Genomic DNA, 13489 nt, shown 5'->3' on the forward strand with positions numbered 1-13489 from the left:
ATTCTGGTTGGTTGGCTCTGTTGCAGATTCTTGAGGTATACCACGTGCATATTTTGCTTGTGGGCATACTGTACTGTGGGTTTTGTGGTCTTAAGGCCACATTAACAATGTTCTCACTAATGTATGTCATATGACAATGATTATCTGACATGAAACAGGTAAAACAGGCATCATTTCAGACCAGAATTTGAAAATGACAGAACCATAACTGGCTAATTAATAGAAAACAGAGAGTGAGTATAAATGGGCAATTTTCTCAGTGGAGGGTGGTAAGCAGTGGGGTACCGCAGGGATCAGTACTTGGTCCAATGCTTTTTAACTTGTTCATTGATGATTTGGAGTTGGGAGTAAGCAGTGAAGTGGCTAAATTTGTGCATGATACGAAATTGTTCAGGGTGGTGAAAACCAGGGAGGATTGTGAGGCACTCCAAAGGGATCTGTCAAGGATGAGCGAGTGGGCGTCAACATGGCAAATGGGGTTCAATTTGGCCAAGTGCAAGGTGATGCACACTGGAGCCAAAAATCCTAAATATAAATACATATTGATGGGGTCTGAACTGGCAGAGACTGAACAAGAGAGGGATCTTGGAGTTGTAGTAGATAACTCACTGAAAATGTCGAGACAGTGTGTGACTGCAATAAAAAAGGCCAATGCTATGCTGGGGATTATTAGGAAGGGTATTGAAAACAGATCAGCCAATATCATAATGCCCCTATATAAATCAATGGTGCGACCTCATCTGGAATACTGTGTGCAGTTCTGGTCACCACACCTTAAAAAGGATATTGTAGCTTTGGAAAAAGTGCAGAAAAGGGCAACTCGAGTGATAAAGGAGTTGGAACACTTTCCCTATGAGGAAAGGTTAAGGCGCTTAGGGCTCTTTAGCTTGGAGAAACGACAGCTGAGGGGGGACATGATTGAGGTTTATAAGATTATGCATGGGATAGAGCAGGTAGAGAAAGAGGTACTTTTTTCCCTTTCTCACAGTACAAGAACTTGTGGGCACTCCATGAAACTGCAGAGCGGTTGAGTTAGAATGGATAAAAGGAAGTACTTCTTCACTGCCACAGGAAGTGGTGGCGGCTACAAGCATGGACGGCTTCAAAAGGGAATTAGATAAGCATATGGAGCAGAGGTCCATCAGTGGCTATTAGCCACAAGGTATAGATAGGGACTCTGGGTCAAGTGATGCTTTGTCTTCTTGGTGCTTGGGGGGGGGGGGTCAACAGTGGGAGGGCTTCTAATGTCCTGGCCCCACTGGTGGACCTCCTGATGGCACCTGGTATTTTTGGCCACTGTGTGACTGGATGGGCCTTTGGCCTGATCATGGGCCTCAAGCACCTGATGTTCTTATGTTCATAACACTGAGCCCAAATTCTATTTTGTTTTTAATTTTAGGAAGTCTTAAATACATATGACTTGCAAAGGAAATGATGTGTAATTAAACAAGCATAGAAAACACAGGATTACAGTTGACATCCGATTCCTTAGCAGCCAAAGTAGCTCCAGGAAATGAATATTTTGAAACACAACAGTGCAGGGTTTTTCTTTTTCTTTACGCAACTAAGCAGATGTCGGAGAGACCCTAATTCAACTGTCTGGCTTTCAGCAACGTTTCACAATACTCATTTATTGCTCAATCATAAACTGTCTCTTTTATTCTCATGAGGCCACCCACTAGTTACTTCTATGAGATCAGGTAGTCTTGTTAATTTCACCATGAAGTAGATAAAGAAAACACAGTAACATGACATGCAGTATACATTATTTTATTGCCGCCAATTGGGGAACATCAATGCCAGGCATTATGTGAATGATCAGTCCCAAATGAATGAGGCAAGCTAGAGTAAATAAAATGGTATATGATATCTCATAACTATTCTGTGCATCGTTTACAACATATAACCACACTTTTAAGTAGTTTCATAAGCCTTGCTGGATAAGTTGCAGAACCCTAACTAGCCAGGGGCTATAGAGTCAGAGTAGATTCCAATCAAATATCTGGGTTGGGGAAGGCACCATGTTTGTTCATTTGTTTTTGTGTGATGACAGTTAGTGTGAATGCCCAAGAAGGCCACTGGCGAGTGATGAAATAGAGGCTCACTGTGTATTGGAAAAAAGATAAAATCTGGTTTGAGCTGGACTAGGAAAGTCACAATTCAACCGCATGTCAGCACTATGTTAGAACATTCAAACAAGCAGTCACCACATCGGGGCTTCATCACTTATTTGCTGTCTGTCCAACTGCTATCAGACACTGGAACCTTTCAGACAATGTTGGGAGCCCATTTCACACACAGTTGGGAGCCCATTCACACAACTGCTGCACAACACAGCATGTTTTAGTCTTCACATGCTGACTTTTATCCATAGCAGCATGGGCTAGAACAGTCACATAACTGCTGATGGGTACAAGTAAAATTCTGTGCATTACCTTTTACATAGCATTGCAAATGACAGTTTCCAGGCAGATTAAATTGAGTGTTATGTCCTGATCCGCCCAACATTCTGTGTGAGCTGTCCAGCAGTCATGTGATTGCCACAGTGTCACTAACAGCTGCCATACGCTGGCTAAAAAACTGTAACTGCCCCTCATCTGCAGAAATCAGCATTCATTGGGGAAAATGAATTGTTTTCAGGCCTATGTACAATTAGTAAAGGCTAGTGCGACAGACTGTCAAGGATTAATGCCTCATTTAGTCTGAGAACCTTCAAGTGACAGACTGTTCAAACTGAATTCTGTGGAGAGCGTCAGTTAAGAAATGACAGTTGGGAACTGATGACTGAAGAGGAGACAATTTAGCACTGACTGAGGACAGGGAAGAAGGCAAAGAGGAGTGAGAGGATCACAGAAGATCCACATTCAAGTTGAAAAGGGACAGAGCTTCTAGTGAAGTAATCCTTGCCCAGTGAAAAGAGATAGTTCTAAAGAGAGGAGTGATCCCTTGGTCTGTATATATCAAAGGCTTCTGGGAACTTGGTTGTACATTCCTGCCTTCTAAACATGAAGTATCAGTGACACGCAGAAACCTATGCATGCAAGTTAAAGCAGAAACTGAAAAGAAAGCCACTTTCCTCAAAGTTTCAAAGACCTTGTTGAAAGGTGAAAACACTTACTTGTTGGCAACATATTAGTTTGATTTAGTGTGGTTACAAAGTTATCTCAGTGTTTATTATTGGTTCACCTCATATATCTTACCCCTGATTTCACCTGACCTTTCCCCCTCCAAGTTAAATAAAATATGTTGCTTATTTTTGAACTTTCAATAGCCTCTTGTGTGCTGTTACAGGAGGAGTGTATTAGCAGGTGCTTTTGTCTGTTCCCTCAAGTCCTTGGGCTGGGCCATCATCAAAATATATAATAACATGACAGAGTGGGACAGCCATAGACCAACAAATAAGAAGAAAATAGATGTAAGGGCTGCACAGCAAAAAATAAAAAAGAAACAAAGGGAAAATCCTGTGTATGAGGGAAGGAAGAGGGCAAGATCGCCATAGCTGGCCACAGGAAACGTTATGGAAAAATCCATGTGTGGTGGCCTCCAGCCTATACCTGCTGCCATGTATTTGAGTGGGTGGTTAGTGCATACAACTGACTGACCCATCACAGGAGACCACTACATACAGGCTTTTCCCACAGCTGCCACCAGTGTTCCCTCCAAGCTAAGTTTTTTAGCCTCCAGCTCACACATTTTTGTCTTAGCTCAGGAAGGATGGCTCCAGAGCAAACTAATTTATGCAGTAGCCAGATCACTCGCTCACAACTTTAATGCCAGTAGCTCACAAAGTACAATTTTTGCTCATAAGACTCCACAGCTTAGAGGGAGCATTGGCTGCCACTAGCCTTGATGGGTTGTATGGAAAGGCCCTGAATCCACAGTCAGTTCCCTGTATGTAGGCTTTGTTAATATATTCCATTTATTTATATCATTCATATTTTCATAATTATAAGAAGTATAAATCATTCTGTATAAGATGCTACAATTCATACAAACATGCACATTTGGTAGTTTATGAGTTAGATCTGCCAGAAATTCTGATGAACTGCCAGGGAAACTGGATGTGAGTGTGACCTTCTATCGACCTCAAGCCTTGCATAGCTCTGATCTCAATAATGCTGCCACATGCTCACCAATGGAAAATTTGTATTTCCTTGTCACTGCCAGGAACCTATGACTGGCCTTATCAGAGTGTCCCCCATAAATCACTCCTAATAGTAAGCGTGATGATCCCAAACCTGTGAACAGGGTGGTGAATTGAGACCAATAGGGCCTCTCCAGGTCTCCGGGCCCTCTCCAAAGATGCAGAAAAAAACCCTGTACATTTTAAACCACGAAGGACCCTCCACTGAATGGCCTAATGAACACTGATCATGCACACTGCCCTACAGACGTCATTGAATGTTGAGGGAACCTGACCATCAGTTGAGAGGAAAAAAGGAAAACAGAAGGGAGAGTTTGGTTTATTGTATCCCAGAGGAGACTGGGAATGGGGGAGGCATGCTGTGACACTTGTGAAGCATAACATACTTGTAATGTGTAACACACTAAACTTTGGTGGTCATATTAATGTCCCTTCAGACCATTCCCATTATCCAGAAAGACCTGCAGTACCCACCTCAGGATGCCCAGAGGTTCTAGGCTTCATTTGTAAAATATATTTCATGCTGCTGAGGCTCAGTCATCTCAACACGTGTCCTGCAATGCAGAAATAAACTCCAGGGGATTATACTTTTTTTACATGAACATTGGGATGCACAGCTGAGACTGAGCATAGAGCCTGGACAGCTCCAGAAGGGCAGGCCTTTAGGTTATAATAAAATACAGTCTCTTATTTGTACATTGCAGATCTTCACATTTCCCAGGAAGGACCCCCCCTTTCTTTTTCTGTTTTGTTCTGGTGATTGTCCCTTGGCTTTTTAAGTCAACCATTGGTCACAGGAGAGATAATGAAAGGAGAATTAAGAAGCTTTGGCACAGGACATGAGGTGATACCAATGAAGTTGGAGACTGAACATTCTCCCTGCTTAGGTGCACATGACTGGACCGGCACTGACTCCTTGTCTAGCTGGTTTGTTAAGCATAACAAATCTGTCTCTTGGTCATTTTGTCTTTCTGTGCCACCTGGCCTGCCTCGGGAAATACATCATTATTAGACCATCCTCTAATGATTCCACAAGAAATCATGGCCCTCTTGTGGGTTCCTGCTAGTACATAAGCTAATGTGAGTTTACTTTTTGTTGCAGAAAGCAATGAAGGCACATCAGCGCAAGTAGTTTTGCACACTATCTGTTGTGGGTATTTATAAGAAGAGGAGGCCTAATCTGCTCCACACCCCACAATCAGCTGCTGTTCGCTCTTCCCTTTCCTGCCTTTCTCACCCAAATTCATGTACTTCATTAAAGTGTTTTGATTCATTCAGAATCTTCACTGTGCCTTTTGCTGGCCATTGTGACTGATTTCCTGCTTCATACTAAATCTTTTTTTAATGGTGAATTTGTGCCATGGCACTAGGGATGCCAGCCTCTAGGTGGGACCTGGGGATCCCCTGGAATTACAGCTAGTCTCCAGATTACAGAGATCCCTGGAAAAAATGGATAATTTGGAGGGTGGGCTCTGTGCCACGCTACCTCACCGAGTTCCCTGTCCTCCCCCAGGCTCCAGGAGTTTCCTAATCTGGAGCTGGCAACCCTATCGCTGGTAGCCAGGGGAAGCTGGCAAGCCTACATGGTTGTTGTTGTTCAGTTGCGCAGTCAAGTCCGACTCTTCGCGATCCCATGGACCACATCACGCCAGGCCCTCCTGTCTTCTGTCATGCTCCGAAGTACCCATGTGCATAAGTACCTCACTAATTGTCTTCTGTCACATCAAAACCTAAAAACCTGGACTCCAGACTGTGGCTGCTCTGTAATCCTGGAAACTAATGTCAGGTAGTCCTCCCTCCCTCAGAATACTAGAAAAGATTTGCTGGAATGTGTATTCCTGTTCTCCAGTCTCAGTGTTTTGGATTTTAAATAACTCGACTGATCAGAAGGGACGGCTGGAGGGAGGTATAAGAGGCACAGTCCTCCCATTCCTTTTTACAGGCCTGGTGCCCACTGGGAAAGGAAGGGAAGAAAGAAACAGGGCTGATTTGAATCCTGTACAAATCTTTCTACATGTAGTAGCTGCACGTGCATGGGGAGGGCTTGAATTCTGAGATGAATTTTCAAGCCCAAACTGAGAATTCAAAATTTTATGTTAAAAAATTGGGTGGCAAGCTACTGCAAATTTGGTCTCTCTGTCTCTCTGTCTGTCTCTCTGTCTGTCTGTCTGTCTCTCTCTCTCTCTCTCACACACACACAGCTCCCTTATAATGAGTCAATCCATTGGTCTATCAAAGTCAGTCTTGTCTAGTGGAAGCACCTGTCCAGGACTTCAGGAAGAGGTTTTTCACATCACCTTTTAATACTACCTGATACTTTTAACTGGAGAAGTCAGTGATTGAACCTAGGACCTTCTAGGCAATTCAGAAGCTCAACCACTGAACAAGACTCCACCTCAAATGCAAATACTCACTTAATCTTTAACAGAAATGTAGTTGTGGATTATATAAACATCTATAGTATCAAGGATATCGAAGCAATTTTGTGAAAACATACAAAAGGTTCTAAGCCCAGGCCAAAAATGAAGTCTGTTTGTGTATGTGTGTATGGGCACAACTGAGAAACATCTTGATTGTCAGATCTGCCAGCAACACTGTAATTACAAATGAGTGATTTAAAAGACCTCTGGGGTTAAAATTACACAATCACGTAAACCTTCCACCACTGCCAAAAACAAGGAAAGGCCAAAAAAGGATAGAAGATCTTAAATTCTCATTTGGAAACTTCTGGCTCAGCAAAAACAAAATGGAGTCTCCCGACACTTTGAAAACTCGCCAATATATTGTGTTGTTGTCTTTTGAGGACTGAAGCCCACTGCACCAGGTCCAAGTGTATCCAATGAATAAGCCACAAAAGCTTCTGCCCAAATAAACCCACAGACTCACCTAGCTACCACTTCTATTTGCCGAGCAATGTGCCACAAAAATAAACCAGAAAAGAGCAAAGGAACCATCATCATGCCACAAGCATTCAGCTGTTTCTTTCTTCATTTGGCCTGCCTCTTGGCTTCACAGTGCACCATTATTTCCTGTCTGTATGCAGGGTGTAACATTGCCCGGGGAATTGAGAAATTTGGTTTGGTTTCAGGATTCTGAAAAGGAAACAGGATCTACTCTCAGTCATTTGAAACCAGAAAAAGGAGCCTGGTAGTTTTTCCAAATCTTTCCCCTAATGGCAATCCATATCTTACTTTTAGTGCAGCAATCCCCAAACCAAATGCTAGACCAAACTAGGGGAGCTGGAGTGTATTGTGAAAAAATCAGAGCATCACGTTGAATGAATACACCACTTTATATTCATCAGATGTGCTGAGACCCAGCAATCCCACCTCACCCTACCAGTAGGTAGGGTTGCCAAACCCCCCGGTTTGCCAGGGGTCCCCCATTTTGGGGGGGTTCTACCCACCGCCCCCAACACCCACAGCCACCCATCTCTCTCCCTTTAAGGGTGTGCAACCCGTGTTTCATCCCAAGTGCGAACTCTGCAAGCTTGCAGGGAAAAGCCAGCTTCGTTCTTAAAAGGGAAACGCAGCTTCTCTTAAAGGGGAAACGCCGGCTGCCAGCTACTTTAAGTGCAGGGAACTGCTGTTTCTGGAGATCCGGCGCACGGCGGGGGGGGGGGCGGCAGACGTCCCCAACGTGACATCATCACATTGGGGATGCCCCACCCCTTCCAGGAAAAATGCCCCCAAAGTCCCCCGCTGGGGGTGGAAGATGGACTTGGCAACCCTACCAGTAGGCAAGCACCAACCTAACACCATTCTGGATGCATCTGGAGCATTCCCTTTTGCAAGCCATCCTGCGGCTAAAAGTCACTCGGGAACACCAGAAGCATCATCATTGCTCAGAAATTACTGCGGACTCTCCCCCACACGCCATCCTAGACCACTGAATGACCAGACAAAAGGGAAGGTGAGATTCCGGAAGGCAATGTTAACAAGACTACTACCTCACAATAGCAAGAAGCCCTATCCATTATTCTGAGGGCTGCTCAGGAAATTCTTTGTGTATTTTTTGAACATTGGCCTGTATTCAGACAGGTATGGCCTTAGGGTTGCCAGCCTCCAGGTGGAGCCTGGGGATCTCCCGCTTTTACAAGTGATCTCCAGCTGACAAAGGACAGCTCCTCTAGAGGAAATGGCTGCTTTGAAGGGTGGACTCTGTGGCATTGTACCATGCTGAGGCCCCTCCCCTTCCCAAACCCTGCCTGCTCCTGGATCCACCCCCAAAGTCTCCAGGTATTTTCCAACCCAGACCTGGCAACCCTAGATGGCCTCAATGATTCTAGGGCCCTAGGTGAATCACTGCCAACCCCTCTGCTGCCTCCCCCACTGAGGCCAGGCAAGGGTTGGCCCCCAGGCAAGGTGGGTGGGGGGAGACACTGCTGCCACTGGAAGCCAGCTGTCTCAGTCTCAGTCAGGGTGGGCTCAAGTGGCATCATGAGCCTTCTCTTCTTCTTTTCCCACCTCATTCATGGGGAGGTTGTGCCAGGGGTGGTCAGAGACTTTCCCAGCACGGGGAGCTGGACCCCTGCCCCTGTCGCCCATTATCTAACACCACCCTTGCATGCAGATATCACACATGAGTGGCTTCAAATGGAGCATGGCCTTCCCTACGATCCTTGCCCCCCCATCCCTCGCCGGTGGGTGGTGGGGACCGGGCAACCCTATCTTGCTTAGTTCTTACCAGAGAGACCCTGAAGTGCAGAGGAACTGGCTTCCCACAAAGGCTGAAAATGGCTAGAAACTCTCTGCACAGCACACTAGAGCGAGACGTGACAGCTGGTGATCTGCTGAAGAGTGTTCTCACTTGCTGGATGGCCCTACAGTAGTGGAAATGTTTGCTGCAGGCTTTCTCCTCTTCTGTGAAGAGCAAGAAGCAAGGAAATGTAGGAATTAATAAAAAATTGGAGATTTAGGGATAGAGATGTCAGGTAGGGTATGGGCTGCTGTTTATTACCCTCCCTTCCTAAGGTTTCTCCCTAACCCCATGCTGTAATGAGCAGCATGCCTTTCCTCCTCAGAATTCACAAACTCCACTATCTCCAGGCATAAATAGGGCTAGAGATAGCTTTGCTTCATGGCCTTGCCCTCACAGCATAAGAGTACTCTTTAGACCATCAACTTTCAGCCAAAAGCTATTCTTGACACTATGTTTAAATCATGTCTTCCCTATCAGGAGATTTACCTTCGGCTGGAAACCAGTTCCATTTGGAGGGAACAAAACATCATCTTCAGCTCCTTCCTTATCTGGAGCTAACAAATGAAGGAGGAAGAAGAATTAGTGCTACAGAGCTGACTGCAAGCATCCAGGTCAGAATCTCATTTGGCCCAAATGTCCCAAGGGAGATGACTCAGAAGTTGAGGGTGAGCCAGGGAAACAATTTTTGCATTACCTTTGTAGTGAGTTGTTGCCACAAAACTGCTCTCCCATCATGGCTGGCTCCCCTGGTCCATCAACAAGATCAATGTCTTGAAAACATGAATAGCAAGGATCTGGAGAATAGTGCCTATGCCACTGTCCATAGCCTCAGTAGAGTGGCAACACTGGTACAGATTTAAGATGCCCACAAGGAACCAAGAAGTCTTCTCTTCCAGGTCAGGAATGGAATCAACTTGGAGTTCCAGACCATGGTCTTAGTTTGAAACATGCCTTTCCTACATCTTAGTCTCTACTGAATAATCCAGTAACTCCAGATCCAAAAGCAGTCAAGCAGTATCCAGAGCACATGTAATGAGCTAGGAGAGCCTTGCTGCAGGAGGAATAATGTGCATTTCACCATATGCAGCAGGAGTTCTCAGCCAGACAAGGGTGTGACAAAACACCTTAGACTATATTTTAATTTTTAAAATTACCTATTGAGAGCTGGTAAGTTTTAAGCAGGCATCCCTGAACAAGACTGTTGAAGGGAACTAGACATTCATTGGTATTTTATTCTACTGCATGTTCACTTATTTTCACTGTGTTCAATACGCATGTGTGCATTAAACAGAAACATACCTAACATGCGCACCTGTTACCTTTCCAGCTTACAAGTCAAAACAGCATGTTTCATTTTTACAATATAGTTTTCTTTGCCTCATGTAGCAAGCTCAAGCTGCCTTAACTGAACCACAAGGAAAAGTGGGGTATAAATGCTTTAATAAATTAATAAGCTGTACCCCCCTCATCTTCTCTCTCCAAATTTCTCATTTCAACAGAATCTCTGCCACTAACTTCATAAGCTCCTCTGCTTTGCTATCCCAGAACAACCACATACCGTGAGTACTCCCAGCTTCAACACTCTGTTGTCTGGCTGTGGACTTCCAGAGAATCCCTTCAGAAGGGTAATCTTCAGACTGATGTGGGATAGTAAGGAAGCAGATCTCAGGTAGTGTATACATCATGAGGAAGACCCATCCATTGGCCACCAAAGCAACACTAAAAAGGGGGTCATCCCACTGGCTTTGATCCACATCAGAAGGGACGCCACTCAAGAGCAACATGCTGATCCATGAACTCCAAATGGCTATGGAGAAAAGGAGAGTGATACAGATGTGCATCCCATGCCTCTTCCAGCTTTTGTATGGTCCACAGGAAGTGAACATGGAGATAATAAAGGTGAAAAACATTAGGGCAATCACGTAGATCAGGAGCATGACAAAGTCCTTGTTGCGCTGTTCTCTCCCCATGTTGGCCAAGTCTATGCCACCTCTTTCTACTGTGAGAATGGCATATTTGACAGCTATGATGATCTGAATGAATGTGAGGCCAACAGTACGTATCAGCATTGATAACTTGGAAAGGGGGGGCTTTCCTCTCGCCAGTTTGATGAGGTTGGAGGCATGGGTCAGAAGGCAGGAGAAGCAAAGAGCAAAGAGGGCCCCAAATGAGATGAAGCGTATCAGGCCAGTTTTCTTATTGAGCTGGATGATGAAAGCAAATGTGAGGCTGAATATTCCTAGGGTGCCCAGGATGAACAGGAATTGGATGGGAATCACATTCTTCTTGTTTTTGTCCTTGGTCATGCAGCTACAGACAAAGAATGCCAGCAGGAGGATCAGGGTGGCCAGAACGCCTGCAGCAGCCAGAGTTTCCAAGCCGATGCCCCAGGCTGCACAGACGTCACAGAGGAAATAGTAGTCAGGGTCAATGTTACCGCAGCCTGGAGGAGGTGCCATGGAGGAAGCCATCACAAGTCCTAATTGAGGGAAGCAACATCAGGGAGGGGGGAAATAGAACTGTGATAGAAACCACTCACTCGTCTGCCTTGCTGTTGCTACAGAAGATCTTTGGGGAAATGATTTTCTCTTTCTTCCCACAATATAGGATCATCACTCCAGTCAAGGATGGTCCCTGACTACTTGCTGGTTGGGGAAGAAAACCATCATGGTGACCCCTTTAATGATGCCCCAAACTGTTTCCAAATGGGGTGCGCCTGGGTTCATACACCAGTGTTATTGTATTCAGCGTTATTCTTACACGACGGAAAATTTCTTGTCAAAGTCATGCCTCATACCCCCTTCCCTCAACCATTCACAGTTTCATACACAGTTCTCACCCTTAAATATCTCTTTGCAATGACCATGCTCATTGTAGAATGCAGTGATATGGCTCAGAGGCTGAGCACATGATTTGAGTTGGATCCAGACTAAATTAGCATTTTCTGCTGGTTCCCCCTTCCTGCTGCTGTCCGTTCCCCCCCCCCCCGCCGCCTGTCATTCCTCAGGGTTCCCTGTCCCCCAGTAGCAGCTTTTTGTGGAGATCAGTGGGCTGCAGCAGGTGAAGGTGGGCAGGGAAGTGCTGGGAAAGGCCTGAGAGCTTGAAGAACCACTGCCATACAGTGGAGACAATGGACCAATGGGCTGATTTCATACATTTATAAGAGAACACTTTCCTTTCTTTTAATGGTCGACTCATTTGACCTAAGGTCTCAACTTCAGGAAAGAGTACTTTGAACACCAGGGCTACCACATTTTAACTTTGCAAATAATGAATTGCATTAATTGTTTATTTGCTTTGATGGGAGAGGGAAGTATGGTATCACAGGCCTCTGGATAAATGTATTGATTATAATCTAATATATACTGCACTAGTGGACATGGAAAAAAATGTCACTAACACTTGGGAGACCATGTCAGATGAGGACCAGGAAGACCTGAGTTAAAATTCCTACTTGACTATGAACCTGGAATGGGTAGCTCTGAGCAAGTCACTTTACCTCAGTCTAACCTGTCTCACAGTGCTCTTAAGTTGATGATATATATGATGTACTACTTAATGTAGTACATCATATATACTTATGATGTATTTAAGTAGATGATATACTACTTAAGTGCTGTTAAGTAGTATATGTGCTACTCTGAGTCCTTGAAGGCACAGAGGGATTTGTATGATAAAGAAAAATAAATTAGAGTAAAATTTCAGTTACCAGACAGAAAAGAAAAGAATTTGCCCTCATTTTTAAAGCGTAGTTTCACAAGTGCACATTTTTGGGACTGAAGCTAGCATGGACGGATGGTGATTCATATGCATGAGTCAATCCTTATGCCATCCATAATACAAATACATTTTCTAATTATTCTGCACAGAATTCCCAAAGGTTGACTAGCTCATAAAGGTTATGGATGGGGGTACCAATATCTAACCCACCTCTACCACACTGAAGTAGAAAACCCCCCTGCCATTGATTCAATTTATATTACTTACCTTTGCTGGACTGAAAATCAGGGTTTGTGACTGGACAACTGGAAATTCTTGTAGCTCCCAAACAGGCAGGAAGAGACTAATCTCAACACCACTTGATCATACCTATCCTGACAGATGCTATGAGCCTGCCTTAACAGCACTTGTAGGTGGGAAAGCTCTACAGATGCACTAACATTATTTTTACTTTCTCCTTGAACAGCTGGGGCTCCCAGGGCAGCTAAAAATCAAGGAAGTTACACCTATTCTGGTTCCACCAGCAGCTTGGTCATCGATGTTTAATGTAATTTTTTTTTAGCATATCACCCAACCTTTTTGTTTGCATGTGATATTTTTCATTTTTCCTTGCAACACCACCCTTCACCAGTTTCCAGTTTGCCAAATGCATTTTGTTAACTATTGTAAAGCTGTGGTCACACGGAGCATTAAGCACACTAGAGAGACGGAAGATAGGCGGATTTTCTGGGCGCAATCTCACCGCCACATCTGGGAAGCGTAGAGCTCCTGTGGCTCACCCAAGGCTTCACTCCGAAGATGCGCGGTAAAAAACGAGTACCTTGGAGGTACTAGTTTCCGGAAACCGCGGGGCAAGGGCGGGCGTGTGATCGCGTTTCCGGTAAAATCCCATGGCATCCGGCGCCCGCCCATGTCCCCTCGCAA

At 44.8% G+C, this 13489-nt stretch overlaps 1 protein-coding gene across 1 annotated transcript; it reads right to left on the reverse strand.

Moving 5' to 3' along the window:
• Positions 1 to 7131: 7131 nt before the first annotated feature.
• LOC107121344 (retinoic acid-induced protein 3-like) lies at positions 7132 to 11316 on the reverse strand. Its single transcript, XM_015424260.1, has 3 exons — positions 10404 to 11316; positions 9332 to 9399; positions 7132 to 7236 (listed from the first exon to the last, which is right to left on the reverse strand). Exons 1-3 carry the CDS (start codon positions 11314 to 11316, stop codon positions 7132 to 7134), a joined length of 1086 nt encoding a protein of 361 aa, XP_015279746.1.
• Positions 11317 to 13489: the final 2173 nt, after the last annotated feature.

Source organism: Gekko japonicus, unplaced genomic scaffold, assembly GCF_001447785.1.
Source record: "Gekko japonicus isolate JY-2015 unplaced genomic scaffold, Gekko_japonicus_V1.1 scaffold2498, whole genome shotgun sequence".
Taxonomy (NCBI): domain Eukaryota; kingdom Metazoa; phylum Chordata; class Lepidosauria; order Squamata; family Gekkonidae; genus Gekko; species Gekko japonicus.

Bases quoted from the DNA above. Each gene is read 5' to 3' on its own strand.
- LOC107121344 (XM_015424260.1), bottom strand. From the start codon at position 11,316: ATGGCTTCCTCCATGGCACCTCCTCCAGGCTGCGGTAACATTGACCCT. The intron at 9,400-10,403 runs GTATGTGGTTGT...TTCATTTGTTAG, and splicing joins TGAAGCTGGGAGTACTCACG to CTCCAGATAAGGAAGGAGCT. The intron at 7,237-9,331 runs GTAAATCTCCTG...TTTCCTTTTCAG, and splicing joins GAACTGGTTTCCAGCCGAAG to AATCCTGAAACCAAACCAAA.